We start from the raw sequence: 18854 nt of genomic DNA on the forward strand, positions 1-18854 counted from the left end.
TCGCTGTCGCCCCTTGCCGCAGACGAGCGAATTTTTTCGTTCGACGCCGAGCAATTCGGGCGGTTGCTCGAGAATTGCTCGAAACTGTCGCCCGTGTGCGCCAGGCTTTATAGACCAACGTAGGGTTTGCGGCCAGCGTTTGTGTTGGCATGAGCTTCGGCGGGAGGCAATCAAACCCTGGCCAGCGAGGATGCTGCATTGACTTTTTCAAACCAATTTGATTGTAGCCGGTACCAGTACCACAAACAAGAAATATCTAGCACTTCCTATGAAAAGTTAGTATATTCAAACGCCTGTAAGACATCACGAGTGTTGACATAGCCACTGTGGAAAGTAGGTTAGTAGTTCATTCATGTCACCTGGCAGGTGACGACGCCCGGACGTATCGGATCACGCGTCGTCACGACCCATGTGACAACGACAGTGAAGAGTGATATCCCCGTATTGGACCTCTTCTCTGTCTCCTGCGTTCTCTCTTCGATAGATTGCATCAACGTTTGAAACATTCATTCTTAAGCCACTGAACGATGACGTCATACAGTTTCAAGGACAGGTGGCCGTCTTTCATTAGTATATCGTATCTATAAATGATGATTTGCCGTTCGTTCTATGTTGCCCCGAAATCTAATTTTGCTGCTTCCAGGGAGAATTCATCGGTCATTTGATAACGAGATCTGACTAGATTATCTATCCAGTGAAGCAAGCCTTGACTCCCGATTACCAGTGCTCCCTGCTCTGATAACATGGAAGCCGGCTTTGACCCTCCATTCCCAGTGCCCCTCCTCTGATAATGGTGAAGCTGGCTTACCCTCCATTAGTGCTATAACTCTGATAACAGTCAAGCCGGTTGTGATCCGTGATTGCCTGTGTCCTCACTTCTAGCAGTGAAGCTGACTGGGAGATGGTCCACTCGCAACCTCGCCGCTCGTGAAGGTGTAGTTTTGCGAAACGTGCAGCAAACTGAATAGTGAAGTCATCGTTGGGTCGTTTAAAATAGAAAATCGTGCCCACATTGTGAAACAGGTGGATATTTTCCACATGACACATTGTCGATAATCTTATGACACCAGCGAATGATATACATAATAGAAAAGTATCCTTGCGTCATGAGTATCATAGATAATACACGTTCTTGCAAAATGAATAATTATCTTAATAGATTTGAGAGCTCGGATAGCTATCCATAGAGCCTTCTTAAGCCCAACGCACGCGACGTATGAAACACGAATACAGGAAACAGAAACATGTTTCCAAGCGTTTCCCTGTGTCGCGTGCGTTTACGAGATACGAGAGACATGGAGACAATGTTTCCGAGATTACGTGTTTCTGCGCTTCTCTGTTGCTCTGTTTCCGCGTTTCGTGTGCGTTAGGTTTGTGGTCTAGTGATGAACGACCACAGTGGGCTGCATGTGGGCGAATAGTGGAAATCTGAAGGAAAATTATTCTTACCGCAAGTAAGAAGATACGACTAATTTTGTCAAATCTTCCCTTTGCTCTATATAGTATTCAAAAGCCTCAGTAGCAAAATTCAAATTCAAAACTTTTTCAGTTTTGAATATCATGAAATTATTGTACGCATTTATTTCAGAACGGACCAAGTCGTGCTTGTTGATACATGAATTCATAAAAAATTTTAATTCACGGAAGCCCAATTCTTGCTCATTCGAATAATTTATGCACAGATTGAAATATCACAACGAAATCTATTCTTCTCGTGCTAATGTGCGTTGACAGAATAAACGAATGTATTGATTGGATCGGGAAAGGCAGGTGGTTTTATATCAGCGCAATAAGCAGGAAATGAATTCGTATTCGGTGAGTTTTTTTTCGGTTCATAAACTCGCCTTCATTTCGTTAGTTAGAGATCAGACTTCCAACTTTGCAGATCATCGCACCAATCGATTTGAGAAGCCATCTGCTTGTTGCGATGTATATCTACGTATAGCAATGTACATCGAATTGATCGGTGTTAACGCAAAATTGATAGCATTCATTTGGAAATTTCATAAACTTTCTTTCGTCAATTCATCGGTTTCATTAATGGAATAATTATATCATGTACAAATGGAATAGTTGATCTGCCGTGAAATATCCTTTTGAATATTGAATGACGATTTTTCTGCTATTTTTAAAAATATTTTTTCTCGATCATATTTCTCGCTCAAAGCCTTTATTGTTTTACTGTAATGAAATCAGTGTATCAATCTACGTAATATGCTCTCTAGAAAGAATGCGAGAGTTTATCAAAAACCACCGTCTGGAAAAAACAAACCGAGAAGTCCTCTTATACTTATGCCGACTATTGAAAATAAATGCGACAAAAACTTTTTCCTTTTTTATATCATATACTGAACTTTTATTGATGAAAATAGAAACAAAAATCATGAAATCTACTCTTGTAGAAGATGAAATAAAACTATATGAAACCTCAGACCCACAAACATTCATTTTAGTGTCAAACGTTTTGAAACATATTAATTCACTGATCACTGACTTCATACAGTTTCAAGGACGGGTTGCCGTTTTTCAGATTCACTTGGCACACGGCGACACAATCGCCGACCCGGATAATTTGAGAAGTTTGACTATAAATCGTCGAATAAACAATTCTAGGATTCTTGAAGCGGTCGTTAGCAGCATCGAAGTTAAAGCATATAACCGCTCCTGAATTTTGGTAATGTGGATGCACGGATAGCAGGACGTTGCCTTCGTCGTAGGCGCACACGTAACCGACCTGCGGGCGGAAATCCAGCCCGGTAACGTCGATCACGTTAAAATCCTGGATGAAATGGCCGTCGTGCGATAAATGCAACAGATCGCAAGAACGCTCGCAGAAAAGGAACATTTCGCCGCGCGCGTTTACGTCGAAAACACCGCTGGTGAACGTGCCGCGCGGCAGCCTTACTACTTTCATTTGTCCGCTTTTGACGAGACTGGTAACCTTCGGTGAGAGATCTAACGGAGTGATGTGCACATTTTGAGCTGTTTGCGCGTAGATCGTATCGTTACGAATAACGAAATTCTGTATATCGAGCGGTATTATCTTCTCCATACATTCGCTATTTATCTCCTCTTTACGGGAACTAAACTTTCTCAAAACGAACCCGGATCTACTGTCCTTGTTCAGTACGTATAGAAAACCGGAGCTGTCCGTTCCTAGGCCGTATATAGGACCGTAACGTTTCGAGTCAAAATGTAAGTAACTGTACAAAGCATCTTCATCCATACGATATAAAGCATTAGATCGCCATTCGGTGCATATGATGTTCGGTATGGCATTAACGGAGTCGTGGTTTGGTATCGCGGTCATCAGAGTCAGTTTCAGAGCTGAATTCGTCTGCGTTTTAAGCAGAAATGTTCCGATATTGCAAACCGATTCGGTTGTACTGGTACTCATTCGTGATTCGTCATTTTTATCGCGTTCCTCTAACTCGGTGATTCGCGCGCACAGAGATTCGTTTACGGTTCTGACGTGTTTCGATATTTCGACGTGTTTGCGGCGAACTTCGGCGACATCTTTTTCGAATTGTTTGAATCGGTTTTCGAGATTTTCGTTGAATTCGGGGCAGCGAATCGGAGCCGAAACCGTCGGAAAATTCACCTTCCACGAATGTTGATTTCCTTGTGTAATGACGGCTAAATGAAGACCTAACGCTATTGATTGTGGACTGCGCTGAATCAATTCTCCATATTTCTTGGCGATATTCTCATTGTCACACCTGACAACAAACGCTTGCTTCATCGGGCTATGACTGAATGATATTGCGAGTTCGGGTACTTCGACACCAGGCGGCGCTTCTCTCCATTCTAGCATCACCTAAAAAGAATCAATTACAAAAGACATATTAAATTTACAATTAAGAATATTACCATTTGTAATGAAAATATAACAAAAAAATTTTGACCTAGATATCAAATATCAATCGGTCAGCCCAAATTGGAAAGGACCAATTTGGAACGAACTTTTTGCAGTTCGTGAACATTTGGTCCGGTCCAAACTTAAAGCGGGCCAAACTTTTAGCAGTCTAAATAATGTAGTGTGATCGCACCTTATATCAAGTGTCTAAAGAAAATGTTCTTACTGGTCTTCTATTTGACTTCAATGCATGTGTCTAAATAGTGGAAAAGTGGTTTGATCAACTTGGCGCATTTCGATTTTGTTGGCAGGTTTCAAAAAATTGATAGAAAATATTGTCTCAGAGATAAGCGATTCCCATATTGTTTGATCGTGTTAAACGTTTTTTTTTTTTAAATTTTTATTCCAGATTCACATCGGGACACAAAGAGACTGCACGCGATGAAGTCTGTCCTTCAGAGTGTACACTATACCTTATGCAATATGATTGTATACATTCTGTACGTCCTGATAGGTTACCAGAAGCTTCAAATTGTATTCGCGTGGTGAGGCGATCAAGGACCATGACAATGATTTAACGATTTTATGTCCCATTCCATAATATTCAAGGCCTTGAATTGACCAGTGCCCTATGTAAGGAATTTTGAGGACCGCTAATGAACCCTGTTCTGTGGATTTTCAATTATTTGAGCTCTTTACCGATGATCTAATAACATAATTCTAAGGTTAAGTTTATTTCATATAGAATTCTATCCTATATTTCATACCGAAGAAAGATATCAAAACATATACTTTAAGCTTACATGTACTACTTTGAATTTGTGGGAAAAGCATCATGACCAGGACTAACAAAACGACCTTGGACCTGCCTGACTATCTTAAATACGACAATACGTGATTTTCGTTCACCAAAGAATATATCTCAACTTTCAACTCACCTCGTTGATTGGCTTTGCTTGAATCGTCAACATCTGCCCGGTGAAAATTGCTCTCAATTTCTCCTCCACCGCCGACTCCAACGCGGTCGTCCACATCGTTACAACTAGGTGTAACAAATTACCGCGAACTTGTGTCGAACCGCAGTCGAGATCTACCAACGGCTGATAGAAAAACTTCTGAACCGTGCGCTTTTTATTTTGCGAGTCGGACCACACGTTGATTTTCCGTTCCCCGAACGTAATAGCCAGCTCGTGTATTAGTTCTTCTTTGTCGCTGCTACAGATTTTTTTCGAAGACGACATCGTTCCAACGCTGGTTCTAGCAGACATAGCCATGTTGTACGCAAGCCGGTCAATGCAAAACTGATGAACCACGAGCTACGAGGAAACTATTTATACAATGCAACGCAAAACGTCGCTGACCGTTGCCCCATTTCTGACTGAGTGCATAGATATTATTACATGGTCCTAACTCTAATACAGTCAATGGTTTCAGGCCTACAGACTTAGAGGCAGCTACAAACGGTCCACTACTAATTAAGTTTGATTTTAGTTCTATAGTTTCAGGTACAAAGTAACAAATTATTGATCCAACAGAACACAATTTCGAATTGTTAAATTAGTGTGGTTTAGGGGGACGCGTCGTGCGTGCGCTTGGTTGTATCGGTGATCTTGTCTATTGTTTAACTTAGTAGTGGACCGTTTGTAGCTGCCTCTAAGTCTGTAGGCCTTATTGTCTCCGTTGCAGATAATCTCCTCAATAGAATTCTAAGAATATAATGATGTACTATTTGCGTTTATTTTTTACCGATAAGAGTAAAATCTCTGCATGCGTAGAGCAGTCTCTTTACTTGACCAGAATATTGAGTGTCGCAAGAGATTTTAGATTGACCTAAACAAAAAACTGAATTCATTTCAGCGATTATCGCCACAAGTTCGTGATTGTTGAATCTTTACAGCCATACTAACGGATGTCTAAGACTTTCGAGGATTTAAAAGACAGAGATTTTCAGATGGATGCTTTTATTTGAAAATTTAAAACAAACGAAGAATTGATCAATCCATAATTTCAACTGGAAGGTTGATACAAGCGATATTTTCTCCATTATCACCCTGAAGTTCCCACTTAACAATAACTTTCACCTAGAAAATAAGAAAATGTCTTAAGATGATTCTTATCTTGAGCAGGGCATAAAATGACGTGATGGTTGACAGTTGAAATAAGTTCCAAGGCAAATGCTAGTGCAAATTCTGGCTCTGGGGCCAGTTGCCAATTCGTGGCTTAGATTCATGACTATGTCCAGGACAATCTTAGTTCTATAGAATCTAACAACTGAAGCTCAACAGACACGACAAAACGTTTGTTTCATCAAAACAGAAAACACATTTTCCACAAAACGTATTGAGTTAAACGTGTTTTCTGTTTAAGTACAAAACATATGTCTTGCCGTGTGCGGTGAGCTTAACAATCTAACAAGATTTAAAAACTCCTTTTTACTTAAATCACGACTGTGCAACTGAGCCGAGAACTCTGGAAATGTTTATGTTTATATGAAATGGCATATTAATTTCGATGATGCATATTTTGTCGGAATGATTTTGTTGTGTAAGAATTTAATATAGTAGTTTATTCTTTATCAAAGTGTGTATGTACTACACTGTCTTGTATGACAGATAATGATATATATCTTGTGTAAATTAGGAACTTATGAAGACTATATTGTTTCAATAATTACCGATGGGTACAATTTATGAACCGGTATCGAAGCTTTGTAGATGTGGCTTGAACCGGCAGTTATCGGACAGGCGACCCCCGATTGACAGCCGTCTGTTTGAGGGATCGGAAACGGAATCGGAAATCCTCCCAGAATACCATGCACCGAACCAGTCAACGTTTTACTGTTAACATCTGCAAGAAAATATATGTTCAGAAAAAAACGTGTATCTACTTCCTGCAAGAAGTGATTATATAATGTATCAAAAGATGACAATAACCAATTAACATTCATGACTAATGATCAGTAAATGAACTTAGGAATTTGTACAAAATTAGGGCCTATAGTAATGAATAAGTAAACAAAAGTTATTGTAAAGTTCATAGAAACAATAGACGATCTACAGGAATGAAAATGTTAGAATAAAGAGAGTTAAATAACCACTTACTTGAGACGAATTCAATGGCGACACTGGCTGTAGTACCACGATGTAAAATACATGGGAATTCGGAACAGGGAGTCACTGTTACTGACTTCACTTTTCCATTAGCAGATCCTGAGAAATATATTCGAATTATAAATAAATCTGCATTTCAGGAGAACTTTTACTAAGATTTAACCCTCAACTTGATGAACCATGGACCAGAAGAATCAAAGTGAACCCTTTATCTCAAATATCAAGGAAATGTAACATGTTTTTAACTGCTATAGATGTTCTTTCGTGAAGCTTTATCATAACGTGGATGCTCCAGATTTTCGGAGATGAATTTTCAGAAATCTTTTTCAACTCATCGATATAACCATTGACTCCACTCGTTTTAGTCCACGGAATAACCGATACTTACCGCATTCTTTGAATCTAGTGGCGGAACTGAGAGCCAAAATGGCAGCGAACACTGTTACTGATATCAACATGGTGACGGTGAAAGTTTAGATGAATTGACGCGCTGAGAAATCTCAGTTTTTATTCTAGTCGAACGTGGCGTGATCGAAATGATCTCGAAAACCACGCGCTCGTTCACATCGCTGGGGAATCTTATCTACAACCGAGACTAAAAGCAACCCATTAAAACATCCGTTAATTGACCGTTTATTTGAAATTTTGAATTCCGTACGTAATCATGTAGGAAAATCTAAGAACATGCAGCAGCCGAATAAACATGCACTTTCAATTTGGATGTCGCAACGGGGTACAAGAAACCATAGGCTCCAAAGTGAAAATAACGAGTTTGGTTTCGACTACTCAACATTTGAATGTTCTTTTCTAAAAAAAACTTTTCAATGCTCACCAAAAAGTACGTTTTGTGATGAGCAAAAATACAATGCAGGTTCTTGAGTTCTTGAGAGTAAAACTGTTGCTTCAAAGCAGTCCCTCATCTAATATTATTACAATTTTAATGTATTTGTTTATTCATTAATTCTGTAAAAATTTTACAATGAAAATAAAATCATATCATATCAAATATAATCACTTAATTCAAGATGAAATTCAAAGGCGACTGCTTGAAACCGATCATTTCGTGCGAAGGTGAGATAATAATTAGTGAAATACACACTTAGACGAAATTTAGAGAGTCATATTTCAAATACTTAACGTTTAATTGAAATAGCATCTAACAGCTAACAGCTAACAGTTAACAGCATGTGACACGAATAAACTTAAAATGCGAGAAAGTGCATATTAATTAAATAAATAATACGGAGTTTATCAGACTGGGGTTATTGCTCTGAAACGTAGGTCGGTGCTTGTCCACAGTGACCTATAACTACTCAAAGGTGTGTCGAGAACTGTTTGTGCTCTAAAACCAGTGCTCTCTGGTCGGTGAAGTGAAACGTGCTCGCTAATCGTGTTAATTCCACATTGCACACGTAACTCAATGAACTCACACGCCGGGCGGCTACGAGCAGATCTGTGACAAGCTAGAACGAGTGGTCAGTACAAATATATACACGCATTTGCGCGAACGACACGATTTGATTTGATTTGTGAAAGGATATCACAACAAAGTTACAGTAACGACGTTGTGACCGCGCAAAGTATACGCAGTCTCGCTGTATTCACTTCGATTCACGTAAATCAACACGAAATGAATTATGGTAGGTTTTTACTCGTATTTTCACTTAAATGTTACTGTTTGAAATATCTACCAAGGTTGGCCTTTAATAGTGACCTCGTCGCTTGCTGAAACCTTGACCTAAAGCATTTTTCAAGAAGGCTGAAGTCCGATACAAATCTGATTTTTACGCTTCGTCACCGAAACCCTGTGTCCAGTTTCACGAAAATGATCAATTCCTAAGTTGATTTAGCTAGATCGATAAAGAAATTAATCGATCTAAGAACTGAAAAAAAACCTTTTTGAGAAATTCCATTTTCCATTCACGTGTGTCATGTAAGTGTCTCCTGACGGAGATAGGTAAGATGTATACCTTATTATCAAAGTCAACTTTAATTTTTATTTCAATTTTGGAACATATTGCATGATAGTATCTTACAGCCATATATCTATTATATGTCAAGGTAAATATGAAGGACACACACTTCACGCTTCAGACTTACAACGTCAACGCAGATATGAATACTCCCCAAAATAGTCATATCGTAATTCGTCTTGATTTCACCTTGCATTTACACTGATCGGGTAAAACCTTTTTTTATTTTCAGTTGCGAAGGTACTTAAACAGTACAAGGTCACTATATTGGCGTTGATATTTGGGTTGGTAATATATCTGTCCCTGCTGAGACGAAAAGGCGTCAAAACGGTTTATCATCACCGCGTGTCTATAGGCGCGCTGTTCCCGCCACCGCCTCCACCGAGCAGGGTCTCCACCGTCCTCGAAGGTTTACCGATTCCCGCAGTTTACTACGGCGATTACGCGACCGCCATCGAATACCTGCACCGTCGCGACTACGTCACGCCCCGCAACTGTTCGGCCACTATACCGAAAATAATCCACCAGACGTGGAAGGATGAGATGATTCCGATTAAATTCAAATCGTCGGTCGAATCGATCATCGCCAATCACCCTGATTTCGAATACTGGATGTGGACTGATGCCCTCGCCGAGGAATTCATCAGTAAAAAGTTCCCGAGTTTTCTACCGGTTTATAAAAGCTACCCGAAAGCGATCAACCGCGCCGACGCGATTCGATATTTTGTCCTTTACGAGTATGGAGGAGTTTACGCCGATTTGGATATCGTATCGTTACGTTCTTTAAACGATCTGTTGGGCACTCATACGTTCCTCATACCCGAGGACCATCCATTCCATACTCACATCATATTCGGTTTAAATCGTATTCCGTTGAACGCTTTCATGATGTCTATTCCTAAACACCCGTTTATGAAAGCGGTTATAACTCACTTAGCCGAATATTCCAAAAGGAAGAATATTCTCTACACAGCCGGGCCAATGATGCTCGACTTAGAATTGAGTAGATATGAAGATGTATTGGGCGATAGGAAAGACAATTCACTTTGCGACGCCGTGTATATGGGCAAGTGGCAGAATTTCATACCGCTGTTTTTAGACAACGCCGTCACGATCGCGGCGTTAAAACACAAATGCGGCCGAAAAGACGGCAATCCGCGAAAGTTGAAAGACTGCGACTTTCTACGCGCGAGAAATTTCACGCAGCTCACTCTACCCGATACGGCTTACACTAGACACAAGTTCTCGCACGTCCATGAGGCGAAGACGCGAAAACTGATGTTTCATATAGCGGACGTGGCCGGTGAATCGTTGAGAAATGTCTCTCAACTGTTAGAGAACATATAGACTGAATCCAAAAGGTGCAAAGCGTTGAGAACGAAATGTCTTATATCTGTCTAGATTATAGGAGCAATATTAGTTCAGCCTATACGCACATATTATAGTCATTTAGTCTCGACCGTGGTAGCAGCCTCTTGGACGGGACGATTTATGCGATACCGCCGAAAGAAGTGACGCCACAAGATAATAATTGCCTTACTGCACCAGGCGCAGTATGTGCAGCCAAAGTTGTAAACAAACTTTTGGTCGAATATCTTCGTTACGACCAAAAAAAACAGGGTTCAAAATCTTTTATCACAGATATTTGATTTGTTTTATCTTGGAAACAATTCGAGTGAAAAATGAGTACGAAAAATTATGTATAAATGTTTATTCATCTACTTGGATTTTTCATAAATTGAGTTTTTTTTTTAATTTGAAATTTCAATGAATTAATCATATGTAATGTTGGCTTCAGTAAATATATATATATATATATATATATATATATATATATATATATATATATATATATATATATATATATATATATATATATATATATATATATATATATATATATATATATATATATATATATATATATATATATATATATATATATTATATATCTCTTTCTGGTAACACGAAGGGCCGTAAATAAGAAATGTATAAGAATGCGTTGACCGTGTTAATCTTTTTCTATCGAATGCAATCCTTAAATCGCCGCTCAAAATCATAAAAGAAGGTATTTGGAAAGTTCTAAATTCCAGCGCTTGATATCACGAAAGTTCGGTTACGCTCTGCACGGTTTTCAGCGAATTTGATTGTTCTATATTTAACCATGTATCAATAAAAGGTCTATTCATTTGGCGTTGTATTCAATGAATATCCTTAAACTGAATATATAAATGTTTTCATTGTATCGACTATGAACAATATGGATCAACGCTTCATACCGCACCTTGACCGTAGGAACTTGTTGTGACAACGAGAAGGTCAAAATCCTTAGTAAACAAAATCTTTTTCATTCAATCAAGCTTATGCAAATAGATCAAATGTCACGTCAGGTTGCCGATGATTATTTGTAATTGCTGTCGGTAATTGTAAATGTAATTGATGACGGCGCATGTAACTAATAAGAACAACTATTCGGTTTCTAAGGCGGAGTCGAAAGATCTCATTATTGTGATGATTATAAGAGGATGTCATGCATTTCTAACACAAAAATGATAGATAATAATTTGAAGGTATGAATAGTAACTTTTTAAACTATATTCCATATTTCGATGTATTCATTTTGTATTTCACGTCAATGTTCACGTTTTATGGCGAGTTCATTGACCTGAGTTCCTGCTGTTTCGGACAAGACAACGCGCTATAGTCATGTCTGTTTCGAAAGCATTTACTCGTCGTGAAACTGTTCATGTATAAAGCAACAGCAATGGACAACAGCTAGTTAACAATATCAGATTGAATTGTTTCAAATGGTTTTAACGTAACTTAATGATCTACGGTGAAAATGTAAATTCGTTTTATTCAAGCTTCTTTTATTAAATTGTAATATAAAGACAAAATAAATTGCGTTTTGTTACGAATATGTTTTACTCAGATTTATGTGAACGAGTGGAAATGGAATCATATTTTGAAAGTTCATTCTGAGTTCAAAGATGGACGTTGCGCACGTTGGGCCTCTGAGATACCCTACTGCCCTCAACGCAGGGTATGCTGCAGGCTTGACCCACCTCATCAGACATTCGACATCTTATCATTCATTACTCGTCCATCCATTATACTTGGTGATCTTTCACCTCTTACATATTTTTTAAAATTAACAAACAAATGGACCACAAACAGTATCAGATATTCAAATCGATTCTTATTTGTAACGCTTTAATAGGACGAATAAGTACATTCGTACTTGCCCACTTTACCAACGAATATAAACTCATTTTGTATTTTTGCATTTGACATTTTCATTCATAGTAACAACATATACAATCTATTACCTACGTGATTTATTTCATTCATTTTAGATGATGGCACAGTTTGCTTTCATATCGCATCGTCAAAATCTATGTTCGTTTGTTTTCTCGGGATTTTCGACTGCGGCGGCTTTTTTCTTCCGTTTACGACTGACTATCAGCGCCGAAAATGTGAACAAAATCGGATTGAGGGCGGAGTTTATCGGCAACACGATTATAGCCATAAAAACCGCTACATCGGGAATTATAGAAACGCCGCTCATCGATACGAACTTCGTCAAAATGATCGGAATCCAACACATGAAATCGGTGCCTAAAATCAGCACGAGTTTCTTAACGAGAGTCATTTCCTTCGATTTCGACGCCGCGCACGATTTTCCGACCGATGACGACGATTTTCTGTATATGCAGTAAATGATGACGTACGACGTTCCTATGAACAGAAACGAAAGCAGATTGAAAATCAACAAGCACAGCGAAAATTCCAAAGCGACCTCTAAACCGTGAGTGATCGTGAACGGCAGGCAAACGCTGTTGCGACCGTAGTAATTGCGGAAATAGCCGATATCGAAAATAGGCAGAACCGCTAGAAAAAACCAGAATATCCAACCGAAAGTGACCGCAAGTACAGAGCCTTTGTAAGACATGTGAAGTTGTTTGTGAAATGGAAAAACTATGCACAGAACTCGATCCACGGTCAACAGCACCATGGTGTATACAGACATCTGACTGGACAGAACGGACACCGCCCCTGTTAGTTTACAACCCAAACCCAATCTCCATCCCACCGACTCGTTTATGTAGTCGTCACGTGTTAGGGTGTCTTTGACGGCGATCACTATCAGATAAACGCCCATCAAAATGTCGGAAATGGCCAGTATTAAAACTAGAAAATTGGTGATACTAGTATTCCTACTTTTGTTATTGTCTCTGCACCTGCAGACGATTACGAGGGCGTTTCCGACTAGAGCGCTGATACCTAGAAACCAAACGGCGATCTGTAAAAATCTCGAATCGAGAAGATGTTTACAGGACGAAAATCCGTCGCCGCGTGGAGTACACCAATCCGAATTACCAAGCGCCAAGCAGCAGATATTGAAATAATCAGCGTAAAGCTTATTCAGAGAAACGTCCTTAAACGCCGTTTTACTCATTAAGAACCCGGGACCTGATTTCAGTCGCATGTCGAAGATTTTCAATTTCGACAACCTTTCGAACGGACGCTTTGGTTGAATTTGCCGGAGTCGTTTGTTGTTACTCATATTGAGGTATACCAGACTAGTCAGGTCGTAGAACGCCCTATTCTGAATTTCAGAAAGATGATTATCTGCAATATGAAGGTATCGTAATCGCCGCAGTCCTGAAAAGAAATGATCGCGGACGTATGTTAACTTATTTCCACGCAAATCTAAGTCGAATAAGTTTAACAGATCCACAAATGAACCCTCGGGTATATCACCAATACGGTTAAAACTGAGATCGAGTCTGCCTAATTTATCCATTTTACTAAAAGTCCTGTTTACCACGGTGGTGATATTGTTCTTTTTAAGAAAGAGACCTCGCACGCGTTTGATTAAGCCGGTTAAGTTGATGAGACCGGCTCCGGTGCAGTCGACGATGTGTCCTCGGCAAAAACATCGGTGCGGACAGCGATCGCAGAACCGCTCGTCATCACCCGATTGACTACAGTCGCGTACACCGTCACAAACACGCTCCTGAGTGATACACAGCCCCTCACGAGGACACATTAACAGCCCGGGACAGAGCGGCAGCGCTTTACAATCGAGCTCTTCGTGCCCGTCCACACAGTCCCACTTACCATCGCAGACGGCGACGTAAGGAATACAATACGAGTTCGGACATTTGAACAAACCCGGACAAGTGAATCCTTTACAGTTTATCAAATGAGACAACCTCGGACAGCCGAGGTCTCTTTTATCATATACACAGATTCGATCCCGTGCTATGCAATTCGGCCGGTGCGGCTGGCACCTGATTTCGTTTTCATTCGGGCAGAAAGTATCGTTGTCCCATCGTTCGTCGTCTCTATAATCCGGACAATCGATCAGTCCGTCGTTGACCTTTTCTGAGGCGACGCAGCGGCCCGATTGACAACGGAATCCGTTACACTTCTGCGCGCAGGCGTTAACGCTTTCGTCGCTGCGATCGATACAATCGATAACGGAATCGCAGATTCTATCTAAACCTATACAATCACCGTTTGCGCATTTCCATTCGGTATTCGGGTCACATTCTCGAGAGGCACAACTCGAGTCACCGTCATCGCAATATCTATTCAACGAGGCGACGCGAACCTGGCTTTCGTTAATGAATGAATAGTTTTGCCATTTTTCGCAGTCGATCTCGTCCGATCCGTCCGGGCAATTGCGGTCTCCTTCGCACACGTAAAAATCGGGAATGCACGTGCGATCCGCGCATTTAAACTGATTCATCCCGCATTCTGAATTTTTCTTAGTCGCTTTACTGAAACACAAGACGTTAAGCTTCAAATTGCCAGGGCGAATGATTGTAATAGACATTTCGACACGCGGCACCAGTTTGTCACCATATTGGCGTCGATGCGTGGGTAAAGTTACGCTTTGAAACGCGAGATACGTTACCGAGCTAACATCGCGTATCCATATCGCGTTGCTGCTAGGACGATAGAGCCATAGATTCATCAGCGAGGTTAACCTATCAAGCAATAACTTTCTCGATGACGATATTTCGCCGCCGACTGCTTCGCATTTTGGTAAAGCTTCATCGTAATTGTAACCAGATCGACTCGTAATGAGGCGCGTACATGTGCCGTTAAGAAGTGACTGTGCACAAGTATCCGAACGAACGAATGTCCAGCCTGGTTTACAGCCGGTGAAGCTTCCGTCTAGACGGATGAGTTGATGCTGTTTTGTATTATTGTAAGCGCTAGTTTTACAAACGTAGCTGACATTTTTCATCCGGCGAGTACACGGTACTTTGAACCAGTTCGTCCTCGAATACAGTCTCGAAACGGCCATTGCGACGCATCGAGCGCTGTAGGAACCATCGGGCTGGTCGACGGTCGAGTTGATAAAGTCTGGCTTACTTTCACCGAAACTGACATGGTTCTCCGAAGGTTTGGCTTCGTACCATTCACCGAATACGTAAGGACGCCCGTCCAACCACTGGAAATCGTTGATCTAAGATGGAAATGAAAATGTGCTTGTTTATTTTGAAGATTAATGGTTAGGAATACAGAATACGTCCCTAGAACTAGAAAGCTTTCGTATGTTTTCGATGAAGATTGATGCTGGCTTGGTGCTCTGCAAAAAAAATTAAATTCTTATTACCTGATCTTTATCGTGTAGACCAATAAAAACAATAGGACTGTGTTTAGTGATGCCCGAATCGTTAGGACGACGAAAAGTTTTCCACATTTCTGGCCACCAAAACGAACGCCACATTTTCATCAAATAGTGCATTTCATCACCATCCGTAATGCTGACTAATGTCGCTTCTGCGTCCTTGCATTTCTGCGCTGCCGCTTCCCAGCTCAGTGACTGATTATAAACGTCAATGGCCGTCTAAAACGAAATTGCACGAATCCGATAGATTTTCATTAAAGGTAGTTACGGCTACATTGAGTTGATATTTAATGCTATCAAAACTAAACCGCTTTGGGTTTGGTAAACTTGGGTTAGCTTACTTGATACTAAACTGTCTATTGAGTCAACCCCTATAAAACTGATCTCTAGCCGATTTATTGATCAACAGAGGAACTCGAATCTAACTTACCGCGTAAAGATAGCACGAACTTCTCCAGTAGAAAAACCTCGGTGGACACACCGTCGAATCAGTTCGCAGCTTCAATGGTTTTGCTTCGTTTTTTATTAGTTTATATCCCAATTGCAGCCAGCTATAATTAGATTCGATTTGAAATGCGACTCGAGTCGTTCGAACGACGAGGCTTTGCTGTTGTTTGTAGTACAGTCGCGGGAAAGCGCCGTTTATGACTTTGGTTAGCGGCAGCGATTCACGAATCAAACACAGGTTGTCGGTAATTGTCGTTTGAATCAAATCGAAATTCGATGAGATCGTTATTTCGTAAAACTCCATCGTTTTGGGAATCTCTGAACACAGCGATAACGACCTGTATTCAACTCTATACCAGATAGCCGAACGTGAACTCAAGTCTGGCGACGTGAACAGTCCCGTGTTGATCCTCGCAGATTTCCAAACATTCTCCGGAGATCCTCGATTCAATGTCCCGCATTCAGATGATTGCAAATCTATCCTATAATTAACCGGGACCAGCTCGTCGCACTTTTGAAGGTTGACTAACAAAGCTACACGATTTCGGGATTCCTTACAATAGATACGGGTGATACTGTAAACATGGCTTAAACTAAATCTAACCTTGTTTATGGAGTGCTTATCGTTATTCATCATGAGATTATACGCACAACGGGGATCTATATTTTCTATTTTTGAATAATTCATCTGTATTATGCTATTTTTTACGGTAGTTATTCCTGGATCGAGGACAAGCAGGGATTTGTTAGAAAATGGTAGCGCGATCGTCGCTCGATTCGAACTGAAAGTAGGTCTTATAAACCAGCCTCTGAAAACCGATACATTTAGGCGCGCGAGTATTTCGCTTGCATTCGGTTTGTTGTTTCTGTCGTACGAGAACCAGATCATGTTCAAACAATTCGACGTTACGGAGACATTCGGAGACTTCCTAACCCCGATTTGCCCGATAAACTGATATCGATGATCAGCCGGGAAATAGCACGGCTCCAAAACGAACCCGCCGTTTTGAAAATCTATATCCGAATGCCCGTACGAAATTTTGATAAGATTTCCCGATAAATATCGGGGTTGGAATTTGATAGCCGTATAAAATGGTGTATATTTTATCACCCAGGAATAAGTATAGGGTTCGTTATAGTCGTGGTGCGCATCACCGCCGATTTCTAAACAAAGATATGTCAGAGAGAATTTTTCGAGCTTCGTTGAGTTTTCAGGCGTCACTGTTAGCCGTACTAATTCGTAAAATCGATCGGATACATCTTTACTGTTCGATACAGAAACAACTCGCCCGATCGGACATACGATAAAAAATGCGTAAGTTACGTAACTAAACGAAATTCGATCATTTACCGGTGAATACGTGTACGAGTTCGTGGATCCGGTCAAAATCGTGAAATTGTAGTACATCGTTTCAGAGCTGTTTCGCGGCCTTATTTCGAAGCTACAGTTAAAACCCGGTCGGGAAAAGCTCTCATCCGTCACGAATTGCAAAGTCATATTCGCATCTCGAACTGATTGCTTTAAATACCCGCTCAATTGACCACAGAATCTGCCAAGTTCTTTTCCGCCAGTGTACACGGTCAGCGAATCGGCGAAACAGCCTTCCGACTGTTCCAGATCGAAGTCATGACAGTAAAGAACGATATCGAAAGTTGTAAGTTGACTGACGATTGAATGTTGCGTGCTTAATAACGTCGGATAGGTGTGATAACCGTAAAACGGCGTATTTACGAAAAGGAGAGTTTCATCGATGACGGATTCAGATAATTTGTAGTCGGACAGCGAAAACGAACAGTTGTAACGGTTAACGAATAGAACAACTGTTTCAGGCGACCCGCTGCCTGTTGGTAAACGCAAACCGAATTCACTTTCTTTGTCACCTTTTTCTAAGCAAAATCGTTTTTTCTTCCCGTCTAATTCGACAGAAATATCATTGGCTCGCGTAAGTCCAGCCCGCCCTTCTTCATTCGTAGTTATTTCCACAATTTCAAGCGTATGTTTATGGCCGGCATTCCCGGCACTGGCCAGGTAAGTCAGTTCCATATTCGCATTTGTGTAGCTGATTATATGAACGACTTCGGCGCTCGGTCGATTCGTGGATTGCAGTCGATCCAAGCGAAGAATTCCGTGCTCATTCGGTTCGACGCGCACGAAGTTCATCGACGCCGAATCCACACTCGATGTTTGCAACATCGTCAAAATGTACACGAATGACAACAAATACATATCGAAATTTTATCCGAAAAAATAAGGTTAATTCAAAATGGCTTTCTTCGATTTAATTACTCGTCGCTCGTATCCTCTTCGAAGGCTCGTCTAATCCGACAATTAGGATAAAATCATTTTAGAAAACAGCAACGACCAACCCTCGATTCAGCCAGGCCTTATCGTCCAACCTTATCACGACGAAAGCACAAAAATGTTCGAAGAATATATTCAATATGCGGAATGCAGTGATGTACACGTCGTGTTAGCTAAAATACCTCCGTGCAAATGAAACAGTTGGAACGAAAAATTGAATCTGTATTTGAATAAATATTTATTTAAGAGAATGATCTACATCAACAACGTTTCACGTCCTATATGCAGATTACAAGTGTATATTCTACTAATTGGAAATGCGTTTCATCTGTCCATATCACGAAATGACTATTTACATATCATTTGATGGCGTGGTGTCCTCCGAGGCTTACAGCCATAAATCGGTAATATCGACTTTACGAAATAACTTCATATTAAGCTCATCGTGTCTTGTAAAGTTGTATTTCTGCTTTATCATTCGTATAACTTGAACTCATAGTCAGGGTCCCCGAATAAA

General features: G+C 40.4%; 3 protein-coding genes across 3 annotated transcripts; 1 reads left to right on the top strand and 2 right to left on the bottom strand.

Annotated features, from left to right (window-relative positions):
* Window positions 1-2366: 2366 nt before the first annotated feature.
* Window positions 2367-5121, bottom strand: LOC141908827 (uncharacterized). Its single transcript, XM_074799045.1, has 2 exons — window positions 4795-5121; window positions 2367-3817 (listed from the first exon to the last, which is right to left on the bottom strand). The coding sequence occupies exons 1-2, from the start codon at window positions 5095-5097 to the stop codon at window positions 2480-2482; spliced, it is 1641 nt and encodes a 546-aa protein (XP_074655146.1). The 5' UTR covers window positions 5098-5121; the 3' UTR covers window positions 2367-2479.
* Window positions 5122-5850: 729 nt separating this feature from the next.
* Window positions 5851-7471, bottom strand: LOC141908452 (NPC intracellular cholesterol transporter 2-like). The gene is made up of 4 exons (XM_074798505.1): window positions 7355-7471; window positions 6958-7065; window positions 6531-6703; window positions 5851-5937 (listed from the first exon to the last, which is right to left on the bottom strand). The coding sequence occupies exons 1-4, from the start codon at window positions 7422-7424 to the stop codon at window positions 5851-5853; spliced, it is 438 nt and encodes a 145-aa protein (XP_074654606.1). The 5' UTR covers window positions 7425-7471.
* Window positions 7472-8504: 1033 nt separating this feature from the next.
* On the top strand, window positions 8505-10286 carry LOC141908453 (uncharacterized). Its single transcript, XM_074798506.1, has 2 exons — window positions 8505-8606; window positions 9172-10286. The coding sequence occupies exons 1-2, from the start codon at window positions 8597-8599 to the stop codon at window positions 10284-10286; spliced, it is 1125 nt and encodes a 374-aa protein (XP_074654607.1). The 5' UTR covers window positions 8505-8596.
* The last annotated feature ends 8568 nt before the right edge of the window (window positions 10287-18854 follow it).

This window comes from Tubulanus polymorphus, chromosome 7 (genome assembly GCF_964204645.1).
Source record: "Tubulanus polymorphus chromosome 7, tnTubPoly1.2, whole genome shotgun sequence".
Lineage (NCBI taxonomy): Eukaryota > Metazoa > Nemertea > Palaeonemertea > Tubulaniformes > Tubulanidae > Tubulanus > Tubulanus polymorphus.

What these genes read in the sequence shown, in the direction of transcription:
- LOC141908827 (XM_074799045.1), bottom strand. Translation starts at nt 5,097, where the DNA reads ATGTCGTCTTCGAAAAAAATCTGTAGCAGCGACAAAGAAGAACTAATA. An exon ending in AAGCAAAGCCAATCAACGAG is followed by an intron (nt 3,818 to 4,794) that starts GTGAGTTGAAAG and finishes GATTCTTTTTAG; the next exon opens with GTGATGCTAGAATGGAGAGA.
- LOC141908452 (XM_074798505.1), bottom strand. Translation starts at nt 7,424, where the DNA reads ATGTTGATATCAGTAACAGTGTTCGCTGCCATTTTGGCTCTCAGTTCC. An exon ending in CACTAGATTCAAAGAATGCG is followed by an intron (nt 7,066 to 7,354) that starts GTAAGTATCGGT and finishes TATATTTCTCAG; the next exon opens with GATCTGCTAATGGAAAAGTG. An exon ending in TTCATAAATTGTACCCATCG is followed by an intron (nt 5,938 to 6,530) that starts GTAATTATTGAA and finishes CTTATTTTCTAG; the next exon opens with GTGAAAGTTATTGTTAAGTG.